The sequence below is a fragment of the Vulpes vulpes genome, chromosome 5 (assembly GCF_048418805.1).
Source record: "Vulpes vulpes isolate BD-2025 chromosome 5, VulVul3, whole genome shotgun sequence".
Taxonomy (NCBI): Eukaryota; Metazoa; Chordata; class Mammalia; order Carnivora; family Canidae; genus Vulpes; species Vulpes vulpes.
Genome location: NC_132784.1, coordinates 77280903 through 77299374, shown reverse-complemented (window position 1 = coordinate 77299374; position 18472 = coordinate 77280903). Strand labels below are relative to the sequence as shown.

The window sequence follows — 18472 nt, the reverse complement described above, 5'->3', positions numbered from 1 at the left end:
AAGAAATCCAGGTGAGGCAATAGAAAGGGATAATTTCAACCAATTAACTTTCATAGCAAAATATTTAAAATTAACTCAGCATATTTGCTCCTATTTTCAGGACCTAACCGGATAGATCCTATTCTGTGTATATCAATCAGTCATAAATATTCTCACTATAAAGTGAGGTGTTCTGTTATATTTTGAATGTAAAGGAGAATTTAAAATGTTTCATTTAGTTTTAGTCTAGAATAACATGAAATTCAAAAAAAATTCTTAAATTTTGCATTTAAATTCTATCTCCTAAACTGCTCTAATTTTGTCTTATTTCTCTTAAATTGTCATGGATCAAGGGTGCAAAGTCTTTAACTTGCATTGTAAGAATTCTTAATCCTTATGGAACACAATGGCAGCTCTTCTTGAAATATAGTAAGTAAACTGATCAAAAATTGTCATTGCATCTCCTGAGAAGGAGAGAATCTTGATTTATTTAATGAGTTTATTCAGAGCCTCTTTCACATCCTTATTCCTCAGGCTGTAGATCATGGGATTCAGCATGGGGAACACCACAGTATAAAATGTAGAAACTATTTTGTCTGTGTCCAAAGAATAGCTAGATCGGGGACGAGAGTAGATGTAGAGAATGGAGCCATAGTACAAGGTGACAGAGACCAGGTGTGAGGAACACGTAGAGAAGGCTTTGAGTCGGCCCTGGGTGGAGCGGATCCTCAAGATGGCACCAATGATGAACAGGTAGGAGGCTAGGATGAGCACTGTGGGGGTGATGACATTGGAGGCCAGGAGGAAGTACAGTATAGCCTGGTAGCCATCTTTTCTGCCACAAGCCAACTTCACTAGAGGCAGCAAATCACAAAAAAAGTCATCAATAACATTGCCACTACAGAAGTCCAAGGCAAAAGTTCTTTTGGTGATGATAGAAGAGTTAATAAAAGCACCAAGGTATGAGGATGCTACCAAAAAAGCACACAGCTTTATAGACATGGCCTGAGCATAGCGCAGTGGCTTTGAGATGGCCATATAGCGGTCATAAGCCATGGCAGCCAACAGGTAACACTCAGTATATGCCAGCCCTGCAGAGAAGAAGAACTGACATACACAGCCAGCAAAGGAGATGCTTTTGTCTTCAGAGATGCAGGTCATGAGGATTTTCGGAGTGTAGACAGAGGAATACCAGAGATCCAGAAAAGATAGATTCCCAATGAAAAAATACATGGGTGTGTGCAGCCGGGAGTCATTACAGATCAAAACTATGAGGGTGGCGTTTGCTACCACAGTCAGAGAGTACACGCCAAGGAATACCACAAACAGGACCAGCTGCATCACTGGGTCTGTCGTGAACCCCACCAGGATGAACTCAGTCACTGTGTGATTGCCTCTCTCCATGGCTTAAAGAGATCTCACCTAGAAGTGAAAGAGTGAAGAGTTTAATTGCCTGAGCCAATACTACAGAACATTCTCTGTGTTAGGCCTGTGACATGTGGTCAAGACTATGGATGTCAGGGCAAGGGAGATCAGAGCAGGAATCTTGCTTAAGTAGGGCAGATGAAGGGAGCTTTCTGAGTGTCACATATTCATTTCAATGAAATGCATTTAAAACAGGAAAGCTTGAATGTTATTGGGGTTTATCAAAATTTTATGAAAAAATATATTTTAAAGATTTATTTATTCATGAGAGACCAGAAAGGCAGAGACATAAGCTGAGGGTTAAGCAGGCTCCCTGCAAGAAGCCTGATCTGAGACTCCACAGGACTCTGCCATCACCCCCTGAGTCAAAGGCAGATGCTCAACTGCTGAGACACCCAAGCATCCCATGAAACTATTTATTGAGTGTCAGGTATCCTCTAGGCTTTGGGATACAGCAGTGAGGACAAGAGGGCTGACCCCCATTCTATGGAGACTTTATTTAGAAGGTGGACTACATAATAAACAAATACATGTAGAAATATTTTCAGTTAATGTTAGACATATTAAGAAAATGAAACTGGATGACTGTGTGAAAATGTACTAGGGGAAAGGCTAATTAAACTTAGACACTGAGAGAGACTCCTGGGGCTCAGTGCTTGAGCATCTTTCTTCAGCTCAGGTCTTGACCCAAGGGTCCTGGGACTGAGTCCTTCATCAGGCTTCCTGCGAGGAGCCTGCTTCTCCCTCTGCCTGTGTCTCTGTCTCTCTCTCTGTGTGTCTCTCATGAATTAATAAACAAAATCTTAAAAAAAATGTTGACAGGACTGTGTTCCTTTCTGGAGGCTCTAGGGAAGATTCATTTCCTTGCCTCTTCCAGCTTCTATAGGTTGCTCACATTCTTTGGTTCATGGTCCGTCTTCTCCATCTTCAAAGTCAGCATCATTGTATCTCTATGGCCACACCTTTTTTTGACTCTTAAGTCTTTTGTATCTCTTTTCACTTTTAAGGATTCTTGTCATTATATTCAGCCTATGTGGTAATCCAAGACAATCCATTTTTTAAATTAATTAATTTATAATAAGATGTAAGTGTTCATTTATTCCTAAGATGTGGATCATATAAGGATTTTATTGCATGTTCTACTGACTGAGCCATCCAGGACAATCTATTTTAAAGTCAGGTAATTGGCAACTTTAACTTCCATTTCCTTTGTATTCTAACATATTCATGGATTTCAGGGGTTAGAACTCAGGCATTTTTGGTAAACATTATCTTACCTACCCAAACCATAAGTGTAAGGATTTATTTCAGGGTTCTCCATTCTATTCCACTGATCATTATGTCCATCTTTATGCTAATACCCCAATGTCTGAATTACTGTCCCTTGGAGTAAGGTTTGAAATTGCTTTTGGCTCTTCTCTTTAAAATAATTCTCTTCCTTTAGCCTCCCCATATTTTAGTAAGTCTTCCAAAGTTGCCCCTCTTTGTTCAACCTTGCAAAAAACATTTAGGTTTTTGTCACATTTTGGGGTGTTCATTTCCTTGTGAAGGTTTTATCCCATGTAACATTTATGTTACATACATTTGTGTGCTTTTCTCCTGTCAATCTGTCTCCTGCCAATTTAATCCTCAAGCCCAGCCCCAAACCCTAAGGTAAAATTGTATGTCTCCAATACAGTTTCACTCCACAATCACCAAACAAGCTCTCCCCTCACTTATCTTATTGTGAAGAAGCCTCTGGTACATTTATCAAATTCTCAGGAAGAGAAATAAATTGAAAATCAGAGAAACTTTAGAGTGGAGCCCAAAACAATTAATCCATCTGGTTATGTCAAGTAACAAAATATGTGATGTCATTGTAAATATTTTGGGTCTAAAGCTTGGGACTTAATATTATTCTTCAGGTTATAGCTGGTCATATATAATCTTTAAAAAGACACTTATCCCAACTGGATATTATTTATAGTAATAGTCCTCAATTTTATCACATTCAAAAATTTCCACTTTATAACAAACATTTAAGATACTTCCTTTATCAAGCTGAAATGGTTTTATGGTGAATACAACCTACTTACAAACATGTTTGCATATATATGTAAAACATCTAATTCTAATTGCAAAGATGATAAAAAAGAAAAGTAGCTCATAATGTAACTATTCCATGGTAATAATTACAGGATGTATTCTAAAGTAACATGAATTTTCATATGTAAATCCTGCAACATTTGGTCAAATGATTATACATATATGTAGAGTCATCACAAATGTATTAGTGATTCCAATATCAGGAGTGGCATTTCCATCGGTGATAGGATTTTTCTGACAAGGTGAATAGTTCTTGATAAAGTTGCAAACAAAATAAATGAGCCTCTTCCTTCCATTTTGAATTCCTATGTGAGTTGATTTAGAGTAAAATCTTGCAAAATGTATTTTTTATTTGTAAAGCAGAGTAGACTACAAACTCACACAATAACAAAGATCTTTTTCAATGCACAAATGTCCATTAAGACACTGGCTGTGCAGGATGGGGCATTTTTTTTTCTTTTGATGAGAGTAGTCCCTAAGTCTAAAACCTTTTCATCCTGTGTACTGCTTACTAAATGGGCCCTTGATCCATGTGGCAGGCAAAAATTCAAGGACACATTTAAAAATGTTCCTTAAAGGATGTTATCAGTCTGTGAATAAACTCCACTCCACAGGTTTGTATTTTACTTTGGATTTATGATAAGGTTCTTCTGGGAATTATGTGAAGAAATAGAAAATACCTGGAGAATATCTTTGAGTGGAAACTTCTACTTTGGGTTACAGGGTTACTGGGGCCAAGGGGAGATAAGAGCCCAGTAGGATGTAAATTCCATGAGAGCAGGAAGTTTTGTCTGTTTCATTCATTATATGCTTAGTGCCTAGAACAATATCTGGCATATAGTAGACATATAATAAATATTGAATGAATACATGAATGAAGCAATGAGCATCCCTATTTGGAAAAAGAAACAAAGCAATAGAATTGATTTTTTGGGTGACTGCTAATTTTGTCATTTTACTCTTAAACCAATAGCAGAATTGTATGATATCCCACATGCATTTTCTGTCACTAGTAATCCTTTCCTTGACTTTGCAAACAGAAATAGGAAGAAGCAAAGGCATCTGCCTATGCAAAAGGCTTACCCAATATTTCTTAGCCTAAATGGAGTCTGTGAAGATCCTTTTTTTCACATCAACAACAGATTTTCCATCCTCATGTGTCATGATGCATAGGGAGCATGAGTCTAAAATCAGAGCTGAGTGCTCTCAACCAGAGATACCTAAGATATCATGGAAAAGCATTTGACTTTTAGGAGATTAACAGTGATTCAGGTTGGCCATCACTAGTCAACAGTGTAAAGCCTTAATTTCTTCATGTGTCAGGCAGGGATAACGTATCTCTGTAGGCTGTTGTAAAGAAGATAACTCGAGTAAGGAGTGGGCATAGTGGCCTGGCACGTCGTAAACACTCAGGTGCTTCCTAAATTCTGTGATTGTAAGGTCATGTGGCCATGCTCCAGAATTTCTACTTTAGCAGGCTGTGAAAAGGGCCTATGAGCCTATTTTCAGTAAAGCAGCCCAAGGGCTTGTACACATATTGTCCATAGATCAAGTCTGACAAATGCTGAAATAAGTATCATTTATATTCTTTTTTTTTTTTTATGTAGACTCCATCCCCAGTGTGAGGCCTAACATGGGGCTTGAACTCACAGCCCTGAGATCAAGACCTGAGTGGAGATCCAGTTGGGTGTTTAACTGACGAAGCCACAAGGGCACCACTCAGTTATATTATTCTTATTCTTTATCACAGAAGTCTGCCTGCCATTACAATGTTGTAAAGCCTGGAGGAGTTAAAGAGGAGTTGCCTAAGGTTTTACCTTTAACGAGATGAGCTATGAACAGATCTACTTTGAATGCTATGCAGACACAGAAACAAGTAGGGCATACGTTTCCTTGGATAGAGAGTGGATTTACCCCAAAGATTCAGATGCAATGAAACGCCGGGACACCTGCACCCTGATGTTTATAGCAGCAATGTCCACAATAGCCAGACTGTGGAAGGAGCCTCGGTGTCCATCGAAAGAAGAATGGATAAAGAAGATGTGGTTTATGTATACAATGGAATATTGTATACTCAGCCATAGAAATGACAAATACTCACCATTTGCTTCGATGTGGATAGAACCGGAGGGTATTATGCTGAGTGAAAAAAGTCAATTGGAGAAGGACAAACATTATATGTTCCCATTCATTTGGGGAATAAAAATAATAGTGAAAGGGAATAGAAGGGAAGGGAGAAGAAATTGGTGGAAATATCAGAAAGGGAGACAGAACATGAAGACTCCTAACTCTGGGAAAGGAACTAGGCATGGTGGAAGGGGAGGAGGGTGTGGGGTGTGGGTGAATGGGTGACGGGCACTGAGGGGGGCACTTGATGGGATGTGCACTGGGTGTTATTCTGTATGTTGGCAAATTGAACACCAATAAAAATAAATTTATTATTAGAAAAATAAAATGCATTTCTCTTCAAAAAAAAAAAAGGAATAAAAGGGAGTGGGTTAAAGAATTGACTTCTGTTTGGTTAATCTGACTGAGGTAGTCTGGTCGTGTTTGCTACCCGTAGACCATATTATATGATACTCTCTTACAGTGTATCAAACTGAAAGGGATTTTAGCTTTTCAGGATGTCTTTGGCCTTTAATAATCTCTGGTAATCTCAGCTACTTCATCCTGTTGCCCAGATGCTGTCTAGATTCTAAGGACACTGTTTTTGTTGTAAATGGTTCCTGTATTACTTGATTGTCTCTGTACCTAGTTGTTTTCTCCCTTGTCTTTTTCTGTGATATTAACTGCCTTTTTGGAATCTAAGAGTAAGATGTGCTCTTTCTCCTTGGGAACTCGACAGTTTCAGAAATTGTAGTAGGAGGGTGGTGAAGATATTTTAAAAGAAGTCCTTTGTTTAGCACTTAAGATATCATAGTATATACATGACCTTCATCCTGGTTGTGAGGAACAAGTAAAAATTCCATCTACCTCTAACATCTGGATCAGAAAACTTACCTAAAGTTCTCAGCAATGCCATCACCTCAACAGAATTCAAATCTGCTTCCATCACATATCTTTATAGTAGCTTCCGGATCCCCAGAGTGGCAGATTCCTGCAACACCCTCAGGATTTCATAAGCTTAGGAAATGCCTAACCAGACAATTAAAGAAAATTGTGTGTATTGTTTAATAATGGAGAATTCTTTTTTTTGAGACTATGATTTCCTGGTGATAATATAGTCATTCATAATTTGTATTCTCTTTTCTCTTGACTTGTGTAGAAGCTAAACTAAGCCATATATGTGCATGTATATCATTTATAGAAATATGTATTCATATTTTGTCTGCATATTAAAGTATTGTTTGTTCAACAATACTGATACTTGTGCTAAATGTTGTATACCTTTCTTCTGTCCTTCAAAATCCATTCTCCATCTTTTGAACCTCCTCTGTGCTCCATGATATTCAACTGTATTAACTACATGAGTGGGCTCCATTGGCCTCTGTGTCCTTAATGGGTTTAGCCTGTAGTTGTCATTGGTGGGGAAGAGATAGAGGTCTGAGTGGTTTTCTCCATTTTCCTTTCTTGCAAAGATGCCACAGCTGGCTTCATCCCTGGACCTAGATCATAACTGCTACCAGGTGACCCATTTCAAAGCTCTCCTCCATTGCTCATGACCTCTATGACTTCATGCACTTTCAAAAATAGAGAAAGTTAGAGCTCTCAGAAGTTATTTGTTCTAGAGTTACTACACTATTTCTTAGGAGTTCTCTATACCACACACAATTCTTTGCAATAATCCTTTTTAAACCCTCTTCAAATTAATCAGTTTAGCTGGCTATCTGATCCTTATCAGATACCAATCCTAGAAGTATTGCCAGGATATAATCCAAATGGGATTGGATCCTTCATATATTCAAAGGTTAAATATTTAAATCCATCATGGTGAGAAATAGAACAATGGTAATGTATCTCATCCAGTAGCATCACACTTACTTAAACGATCACCAGTGGCTCACGGAATGAAGGACAGGTAGAGAGCAAGGCATTATTTTTCTGTGGCACAGAGGCATGCCATAAATATCATGTGGTGATTTGGCTTCTGCTGCAGTTTAAAGCTGGACTATTGGCTTAAACAACCAGGCAGCCAGAGCGCCATATGGCAGTGAATAACTCTCAGAGACAGGATGGAAAGAATTGCCCAGTAGGTCAAAGGTGGGTGGTAACCAAGTTATTTTGTTCAGGAACTTGTGGCAATGTCTCATGGATTAGGTGCTTCTTAAGGAGTGACATCAATGGGAAACCAACCAAAGTGATATTTTCCTGTAAAGTAAAGAATTTCATTTTTACTTGGATAAAAAATAGCTCACAATGTTCTCGTAGGAAATTATGACTTCTTATAAAATCATCTGACCTATGTTATTGCCTGTTCACAGCCAATGAAAACATAAACTTATGGTGAGGTAAGATCCCTTTGAAGAGGTATCCTGAAAGTTAGCCAAATATACACTGTACATCTTCCTTGAAGTCTTCTTGGGAATGTCTGGGTGCCCATCATGAGGGTAATCCCATTAGGAAAGCAGAAGTGCCCTGATCTTCTCTGGGTTATTAGTCATTGGTCTTGAACTGACTCTAACTTACAGAGACGGAAAACGCTAGAGGAATATACTGGTCAGTGAGGGTAATGGAAACAATGTAAAAGATAACTTTGGCCTGAGTGCATCTTTCAGTGGGTTTCTGGGACCAGGTATAGAGCCGATCACTATATACCCGGACCCAGATATAATATTGGTATAATATTATAATATAATATCGATATGTAGACTTATACACAGAGTGAAATGGGATCCTCATATTAATTCCATTTCTGACCCTTGAAATGAGGGTTATTGGTTTCAAGGTTCAGGGTTCAAGTGGAAGTTGAATTGCTCTGAAAAGACAGTAAAACACCCTTAACCTGAGAGGAAGAGCGAAGATTAGTGTTTCCCTCAAAAACATGGAGGATACAAGAGTGGGGATCCCAATTCATCACCTTTAATCCTTTCTTTGGAGGCAAAAGAATTTCGGATCTGCAAGGTGGCGGTCATGAAAGAACACATTTTACAGATAGATTAAAGAAGGGAGGCAGGAATAATAAATTTTATCTTGAGAAATAATGGAGTGGGTCAATTTGTGTTTGAAACAGTTTTGTATCCTCAAAGTCCATACTGTTCAACAGACATACACTGGTATGAAGCAATTGTAGCTTTTGAGGAATAAACAATACGTTTTAAGATCACTTTGTGGAGGAGGCTGAGAGACGAGTATATTTTATTGTATGTGCACAGTCATATACTTTGTTTAGAAGCTATCCTAAACCATTCGTGCACGATTCTTCCACACATGCATATACTGGGAGGTTGTCACTAATCAGGTAGTTGAAGTGACATGCTCTGTGAATGTCAGTTGGTCTCTTTCTCCACAGACACAGCCTCCTTCTCCTCTTTCTCCTGTTCATGCTCGACATGCCCTTGTACAAACGGCTATTGCAGCTGGAACGGGCTCAACATCATGGTTTTCTTCACCCATGCCTAATTTCTCTTCTTCCACTGTTAGGTATCCCAAATGCCAACAACAGAGGTCACAACTGTGCTATGATATGCCATCATTTTCTGGGAGGATTGGTGAACCCCTTGGCTAGCAAGGTGATTAGATTCCACAACTTCTTACTAATTCAAGATTACAGACCTAATGACTTTCTTTCCACAAATAATCACTTTTTAGGTGTTATATTTGGTTTACATTCCCTTTTTCCTATCGTTTTCCTGCTGGAACTTGCAGGTGTAGACTTACAAAATGCCTTTTTTTGTCCACACAGTATCCCACTGAACATTATCTCTACCAAGAAATACATTGGATGGCAAAAATAGTAATATTCTCCTCTGATCTACAGAAATAATTGGTTTTACTTTTTGTCTTACCATTCAGAACTGATTAGGATGATCAAATTGTAGAAGGGCTATATGAAAGCTCAGTCATGGTTGTTGAGGTATCCTCTAAGTATGCTGTGTGGGCAGCCAATAAATGGCTCCACCTTCCCTTATGAAGAATGTACATGCCTGTGAACTGAGTGGATGAGGCTGGCATGGTACCCGTGGTGGCCAGGAATGTGAGCCTTTCAAAGCTCCAGGTATAGCGAGTATAATTGGCACAGGTCTTAGCTGCTGAGCTTTGAAACACATTTCCACATTTGTATCAATGTTACGCTGCCCAGAGACTGCTGCTACCTAGTGACTGAGCACAGCAAGGATAGCAATGCAGGACTATCCCTCTTAGGCACTGGTGTTATGGCTAATTTTGGCTCAAGTACCTACCTTCCTGAGCTTACCATAAACTGGACAATGGTCTAGGATGCTTTTGCCTATCTTCCTCCCTTCTCTTCTTCACATGTGGCTATACTTACTTATGGTGTAGTGGCATTTGTTGTTTTTCTGGCCGCCTCTCTATTTTCTCTTACACAGACAGAACTGTTTCCCCTAATGAAATCCTTGCAGTTTTAATTCTACATTAGTGTCTTCTTCTTGTAGGATTCTGACTACTGTGGCCTCTTTTATTATTGCATAAAATGGCCCACTCAAATTTAATTTCCCTACCCATAAGCATATACTCAGTATTTTTGGAGTCTGTATGTATAAGAGTATAATGTCTCAAAGGAAAACCCTCAGTGCTATGATTATTTGGAATTTGGAACTGTACTCTGGCCCTGTTCAACTCCTTATGCATTGATCTAAGAGGTGTCACTCCAGTGGGCATGGTGATTGATCTCAATGACCTGGGAAAAATTAGTTAGTGGTACAGAATGAGTTGAAGAAGAATTGTTTGGAACCATTGGGATTGGGCATCATATTTCTTTTTTTTTTTAAAGGATCTTATATATTTATTCATGAGAGACAAAGAGAGAAAGAGAGGTAGAGACACTGGCAGAGGGGAAAGAGACTCCATGGAGGGAGCCCAAGTGAGCATCATATTTCTTTCTTTTTTTTTTAAAAAGGATCTTATTTATTTATTCATGAGAGACAAAGAGAGAGAGGTAAAAATGCAGGCAGAGGGAGAAGCAGACTCCATGTAGGGGCCTGATGTAGGACTCGATCCCGGGAGTCCAGGATCACGCCCTGAGTTGAAGGCAGGTGTTTAGCTGCTGAGCCAATTAGGCGTCTCAAGCACCATATTTCGTAGTATGCTCTTGGCCTTCTCTTTGAGATGAAAAATACCACAATCAAATAAAAACAAGGTGATCAAAGACACAGACCTTATAATAAGAAATTATGGACAGCTTATCAGATAATTCTGATCCAACCAAGGTGTTGAGAAAGAATGAATGAACCAGAGTAATACAAGAAGCAAGGTAGAGAGTGGACTTAAAAAAAATGTTTAATTTGGTAAAACTCGTATATCTAAATAATACAACTAAGAAACTACTTTTTTTTAAGCTTCAAATTTCACTTGTGATCTGAGTAGCAAAATTCCTTTAGGAATTTATGGTGTAGTTAATTATAAGTTAATATGGGAGATTCTTTTGAATCTTTCACAACCATAACTGCAGGTGAAGCATTCCCAAGTGTGCTTAACAACCTTACTGCCAAACATATACTTAAACATATTGTAAAACTTTTTCTAAAACTTTAGTATGACATATTTAATTTCATTCATGTTATATACTTATATATATTTACATCTTCAAAGAGTGTTCATAGCTGTATTTAATCTTTTCAGTGGGGTTTTAGTAATGTTATGTAGGCTTGATTTTGGCCTTGAGATAACTTTTCCATTCACAAAATAATATGACTCTACACTTGGGCCAATGAAAGTTACAATATTTGGTAGATTAATAATGATTTGGAGAATAGGACTTGAATGCTTCTCTTAAAAGGATTAAAATAATAATAATCCAACTAAAATAATAGTTCTTGATAAGTACTTTGAACATCTTTATTGTAGTAAAAGTCACGATTTATAATATTGGGATGGTATTACACCAGTTTTACCTTTGTAGCTCTGATTTCCCTCTGCAATGATAGATTTTCTTGTTTCACCACCAACATTAAACAGATCTCTACACTGAGATCTGTTCACAGGACTTAAAAGTAATATAATTTATATGAATTTTAATATTATTGGTTGGGCCATAGAGAGCTTCAAGAAAATGGGAATCTGGGATGCTGGGTGGCTGTATGGTTGAGCATCTGCCTCGGCTCAAGGCATGATCCCGGTCCCGGGATGGAGTCCCACATCGGGCTCCCTGTGAGGAGCCTGCATCTCCCTCTGTCTATGTCTCTGCCTCTCTCTCTCTCTATGTGTCTCATGAATAAATAAATGAAGTCTTTAAAAATTAAAAAAAAGAAAGAAAATGAGAATCTGAATTAGCATGAATAGCTCTCCATTTTAGAGCTGTGTAATTCAAACATCTTGGAGTTACACTGTTGTGTTCTGTCTCTACTGGGGTACTATGTGTTAAGACTCGTACTGATTACACACCTTGGATTTACTTTACAGGTAATGTGTATTATTGCTGGTCTGATCAGGCTTTCCTGCTCTGTATGGAGCTCCTACAGTTTAGGGGACTACTTGCTTTATGTTCACTTTCTTGTGTGTTTGTTAGTTTACTACTACTTTTACCACTAGAAACAAGAGCATATTCATGTTGTATGAACAGAAACAATATCTTCATTGCCCTACTTTTAAAAACCAAAACTAAATACAACTTATCCTATTTTCACTTTGTTTTATCACCACCTGTTTGTATCACCTATACGAATTTTTCTCTGTTGAGTAATGGGAAGTCATAGACTTTTATTTCTCAAATTGTTTCAGCTCATTGTAGTTATTATTCTTTATCATCATAATTGTGCTTTGATGCTCAGAATATCATCATTTGGATGTGGAAGACCTTGCAAGTTCACCCTTGTAAAATAAAAGAGGAACTCTGGTAGTTACACAGTGATTTACAAAAGTCATATCTATAGACACTTGACAGATTTTTTTCTTAATGAGGGACATATGGAAGAAATATAGATTGGAGAGATGATGCTTGGTGAGTCTAATCATACCAGATTATTTCATGGGTACCTCTGGGTCTTCATGCTAATGCTTCTGGGGGCAAAAGGTAGATAAAAACACTTAAGAAATCCTGGTGAGACTGCTATTCAACATAGTACTGGAAGTCCTCGCCTCAGCAATCAGACAACAAAAAGACATTAAAGGCATTCAAATTGGCAAAGAAGAAGTCAAACTCTCCCTCTTCGCTGATGACATGATACTCTACATAGAAAACCCAAAAGCCTCCACCCCAAGATTGCTAGAACTCATACAGCAATTTGGTAGCGTGGCAGGATACAAAATCAATGCCCAGAAATCAATGGCATTTCTATACACTAACAATGAGACTGAAGAAAGAGAAATTAAGGAGTCAATCCCATTTACAATTGCACCCAAAAGCATAAGATACCTAGGAATAAACCTAACCAAAGAGGTAAAGGATCTATACCCTAAAAACTATAGAACACTTCTGAAAGAAATTGAGGAAGACACAAAGAGATGGAAAAATATTTCATGCTCATGGATTGGCAGAATTAATATTGTGAAAATGTCAATGTTACCCAGGGCATTTTACACGTTTAATGCAATCCCTATCAAAATACCATGGATTTTCTTCAGAGAGTTAGAACAAATTATTTTAAGATTTGTGTGGATTCAGAAAAGACCCCGAATAGCCAGGGGAATTTTAAAAAAGAAAATCATAGCTGGGGGCTTCACAATGCCAGATTTCAGGTTGTACTACAAAGCTGTGGTCATCAAGACAGTGTAGTACTGGCACAAAAACAGACACATAGATCAATGGAACAGAATAGAGAACCCAGAAGTGGACCCTGAACTTTATGGTCAACTAATATTCGATAAAGGAGGAAAGACTATCCATTGGAAGAAAGACAGTCTCTTCAATAAATGGTGCTGAGAAAATTGGACATCCACATGCAGAAGAATGAAACTGGACCACTCTCTTTCACCATACACAAAGATAAACTCAAAATGGATGAGAGATCTAAATGTGAGACAAGATTCCATCAAAATCCTAGAGGAGAACACAGGAAACACCCTTTTTGAACTTGGCCACAGGAACTTCTTGCAAGATACATCCACAAAGGCAAAAGAAACAAAAGCAAAAATGAACTATTGGGACTTCATCAAGATAAGAAGCTTTTGCACAGCAAAGGATACAGTCAACAAAACTAAAAGACAACCTACAGAATGGGAGAAGATATTTGCAAATGACCTATCAGATAAAGGGCTAGTTTCCAAAATCTATAAAGAACTTATTACACTCAACACCAAAGAAACAAACAATCCAATCATGAAATGGGCAAAAGACATGAAGAGAAATCTCACAGAGGAAGACATGGACATGGCCAACATGCACATGAGAAAATGCTCCGTATCACTTGCCATCAGGGAAATACAAATCAAAACCACAATGAGATACCACCTCACACCAGTGAGAATGGGGAAAATTAACAAGGCAGGAAACCACAAATGTTGGAGAGGATGCGGAGAAAAGGGAACCCTCTTACACTGTTGGTGGGAATGTGAACTGGTGCAGCCACTCTGGAAAACTGTGTGGAGGTTCCTCAAAGAGTTAAATATAGACCTGCCCTATGACCCAGCAGTTGCACTGCTGGGGATTTACCCCAAAGACTCAGATGCAATGAAACGCCGGGACACCTGCACCCCGATGTTTCTAGCAGCAATGTCCACAATAGCCAAACTGTGGAAGGAGCCTCGGTGTCCATCGAAAGATGAATGGATAAAGAAGATGTGGTTTATGTATACAATGGAATATTACTCAGCCATTAGAAATGACAAATACCCACCATTTGCTTCAACATGGATGGAACTGGAGGGTGTAATGCTGAGTGAAGTAAGTCAATCGGAAAAGGACAAACAGTGTATGTTCTCATTCATTTGGGGAATATGAATAATAGTGAAAGGGAATATAAAGGAAGGGAGAAGAAATGTGTGGGAAATATCAGGAAGGGAGACAGAACATAAAGACTCCTAACTCTGGGAAACGAACTAGGGGTGGTGGAAGGGGAGGAGGAAGGGGGGTGGGGGTGCATGGGTGACGGGCACTGAGGGGGGCACTTGACGGGATGAGCACTGTGTGTTTTTCTGTATGTTGGTAAATTGAACACCAATAAAAATTAATTTGTTAAAAAAATAAATAAAAGATGAATGGATAAAGAAAAAAAAAAGAAATCCTGGTGAGGCAATAGAAAGGGATAATTTCAACCAATTAACTTTCATAGGAAAATATTTAAAATGAACTCAGCATATTAGTTCCTCTTTTCAAGGACCTAACTGGATAGATCCTATTCTGTGTATATCAATCAATAAGAAATATTCTCACGCTAAAGATGTGAAGTATTCTGCTATATTTTGAATGTAAAGAAGAATTTTAAGTTTTCATTCATTTTTATTCTAGAGTAGCATGAAATTCAATAAAAGTTCTTAAATTTTGTATTTAAATTCTATCTCCTAAAAAGGCTCTAATTTTGTCTTCTCTTAAATTGTCATGGATCAACAGTGCAAAGTCTTTAACTTGCATTGTCAGATTTCTTTTTTTTTAAGGTTTTATTTATTTTTTCATGAGACACACACACACACACACACACACACAGAGAAAGAGAGAGAGAGAGAGAGAGAGAAAGAGGCAGAGACACAGGCAAAGGGAGAAGCAGGCTCCAGGCAGGGAACCCAACATGGGACTCCATCCCAGGTCTCCAGGATCAGGCCCTGAGCTGAAGGTGGCGCTAAACAGATGAGCCACTCAGGCTGCCCGCATTGTCAGAATTCTTAATCATGATGGAACACAATGGCAGCTCTTCTTGAAATACAGTAACCTGATCAAATATTATCATTGCATCTCCTTAGAAGGAGAGAATCTTGATTTATTTAATGAGTTTATTCAGAGCCTCTTTCACATCCTTATTCCTCAGGCTGTAGATCATGGGATTCAGCATGGGGAACACCACAGTATAAAATGTAGAAACTATTTTGTCTGTGTCCAAAGAATAGCTAGATCGGGGACGAGAGTAGATGTAGAGAATGGAGCCATAGTACAAGGTGACAGAGACCAGGTGTGAGGAACACGTAGAGAAGGCTTTGAGTCGGCCCTGGGTGGAGCGGATCCTCAAGATGGTGGCAATGATGAACTGGTAGGAGGCTAGGATGAGCACTGTGGGGGTGATGACATTGGAGCACAGGATCAAATACAGCACAGTCTGGTAGCCATCTTTCCTGCCACAAGCCAACTTCACCAGGGGATACAAATCACAAAAAAAGTCATCAATGATATTGCCACTACAGAAGTTCAGGGCAAAAGTTCTTTTGGTGATGATAGAAGAGTTAATAAAACCACCAAGATATGAGGATGCTACCAAAAAAGCACACAGCTTTATAGACATGGCCTGAGCATAGCGCAGTGGCTTCGAGATGGCCATATAGCGGTCATAAGCCATGGCAGCCAACAGGTAACACTCACTGTATGCCAGTCCAGCAGAGAAGAAGAACTGACATACACAGCCAGCAAAGGAGATGCTTTTGTCTTCAGAGATGCAGGTCAAGAGAATCTTTGGGGTGTAGACAGAGGAATACCAGAGATCCAGAAAAGATAGATTCCCAATGAAAAAATACATGGGTGTGTGCAGCCGGGAGTCATTACAGATCAACACTATGAGGGTGGCGTTTGCTACCACTGTCAGAGAGTACACGCCAAGGAATACCACAAACAGGACCAGCTGCATCATTGGGTCTGTCGTGAACCCCACCAGGATGAACTCAGTCACTGTATTGTTGCTTCTTTCCATGGCTTGCCTAAGAGGAGAGAAAATGTGATTTCAGCTTGCCTCATTGTGCTGAATAAATAGATAGTACGCTAAATTAAAAATTATATATATGGTAGTTTTATTTTCATTTTTTATTTCCTGATCATTTTCTTTCCCCTGGACTCTAACTCATGAAACCAAATCTCTACTTAGCATCTCTTATAGGACATCTACAGGCATTATAAAAAAACTTATTTCAGACAATTCCTCCTCACCCTGCTTTTCTCTCAGTTTCTCCACTACAGTAATTGGCAGTATCCTAGTTTAGGGGAAATCATTTACTATTCTTGACTCCTCTCTGACTTTTACTTTTTAACTGACTAATCAGAAACATCTTGATTCTACCCTCACAATATATCCAGAGCCTGACCAGTGTTTTCCAGCTCTGGTGGGTGGTTCTGCCCTAGACTGAAACCCTTGAGATCTCCAGTGCGTGTTATCACAGAGCTTCTAATGGGTGCCCACAACCTCTCTCCTTCTATCCTTTACCCAGGCCGGTTCTCTGAACAAGGCAGGCAGAGCGATTCTGTTAAAAGACCAGTTAGATTATGTTACTTTTCTGCTTCAAACGCTCCAGTGACTTCTCAACTTATTCATAATAAAGTCATCGCAAAGATGAGCAAGCTTTTTGCCTCTCTGCTTCTGACTCCTACTGTCCATTCTATCCATGACATCCTTCTTTCAATTCTTGGAATAAACAGAGGATGCTCTGAGCCTTTGAAGTTGCTTCTCCGTATGACCAGGATACTCTTCCTCATATATCTTTTTTTTTTATAGATTTTATTTATTTATTCATGAGAGACACAGACAGAGAGGAGAGAGAGAGAGAGGCAGAGACACAGGCAGAGGGAGAAGCAGGCTCCATGCAGGGAGCCTGATGTGGGACTTGATCCCGGGTCTCCAGGATCACGCCCTGGCTAAACCGCTGAGCCACCTGGGCTGCCCCCTCACGTATCTTTATAGCAAACTCTCTGACATTTTTTAAAGTCTTAATTGCCACATATTACCCCTTTTCAGGTGTTTTTGATCACTATTTGTAATTTACTTTCCTGGCATTTCTTATATCCTTTTTCTACTTTATTATTCTCCTGAGGGCTACTCAGTATCTAATACTATGAACATCCCATTAATTTAACTTATTTTTTTTTCTCTTCACTAGAATATTGCTAAAAAGAAAATAAAAGAAACAACATGCCCCTACAGAGTCCTTTGATTCCTGGGACAACAAATCAAGATTTAATTACAGTTTCAGTATATCCAGGGAATTTGACCTTTTAGTAGTCAATCTGAAATTTCCTGATCAGCACTAGTGAAGTCATTTGCATTATAAAAACTGTTTCCTCCTTTTCCCTCAAAATATGTTCTGGCTTGAAACAATCACTTCTTTTCTTTCTTTTCTTTACTTTTCTTCTTTTTTTCTTTCTTCTTTTCCCCAAAGATTTTATTTATTTATTCATGAGAGACACAGGGAGAGAGAGAGAGAGTCAGAGACACAGGCAGAGGGAAAAGCAGGTCCCACACAGGGAGCCCAATGTGAGACTTGATCCTGGGCCTCTAGGATCACACCCTGGGCCAAAGGCAGGCACCAAAGCTCTGAGCCACCCAGGGATCCCCTCTTTTCTTTTGCTAATAACTTCCTTGCTCCACTGTCCATCCTACAAAAATGTTTCATTCAGTACAGCTCCCAATCTTTCTATTTGCCTGATGGATTGTTGCTTGATTCATGAATCACTAGATAAAGCCAACCAATTGGATCTTTTGGTTGGACTGGACTGGATTTTGTGTCTCAGCAATATACCCTTCCCCACCTGTTTTTGATGGAAAACACATATCATTTCAATGTTTATCTCATGTTAATGTGTAGGTTATTATGAGATTTTGTGGGCTGTTTGTTTTAAATGAGTCAATAACAACAATTGTGCAACTGAGCAAAATCTTTGAAAATAGATCCATGAGAACTATGAAGGGTTTCCTGTGGGAAACACTTGACAACTTCCATGACAGGTATACTGAAAGATTGATAGCAATAATTTTACAGATGACAAAATTCAGTGTTAATAAGTAGCTAGTAAGTGTACAAT

General features: G+C 38.8%; 2 protein-coding genes across 2 annotated transcripts; both read right to left on the bottom strand.

The window, feature by feature from the left end:
* Positions 1 to 465: 465 nt before the first annotated feature.
* On the bottom strand, positions 466 to 1383 carry LOC112930634 (olfactory receptor 9G1-like). Its single transcript, XM_026012975.2, has one exon. The coding sequence runs from the start codon at positions 1381 to 1383 to the stop codon at positions 466 to 468; it is 918 nt and encodes a 305-aa protein (XP_025868760.2).
* A 14072-nt stretch (positions 1384 to 15455) lies between these two features.
* LOC112930636 (olfactory receptor 9G1-like) lies at positions 15456 to 16373 on the bottom strand. The gene has a single exon (XM_026012977.2). The coding sequence runs from the start codon at positions 16371 to 16373 to the stop codon at positions 15456 to 15458; it is 918 nt and encodes a 305-aa protein (XP_025868762.2).
* Between the last annotated feature and the right edge of the window lie 2099 nt (positions 16374 to 18472).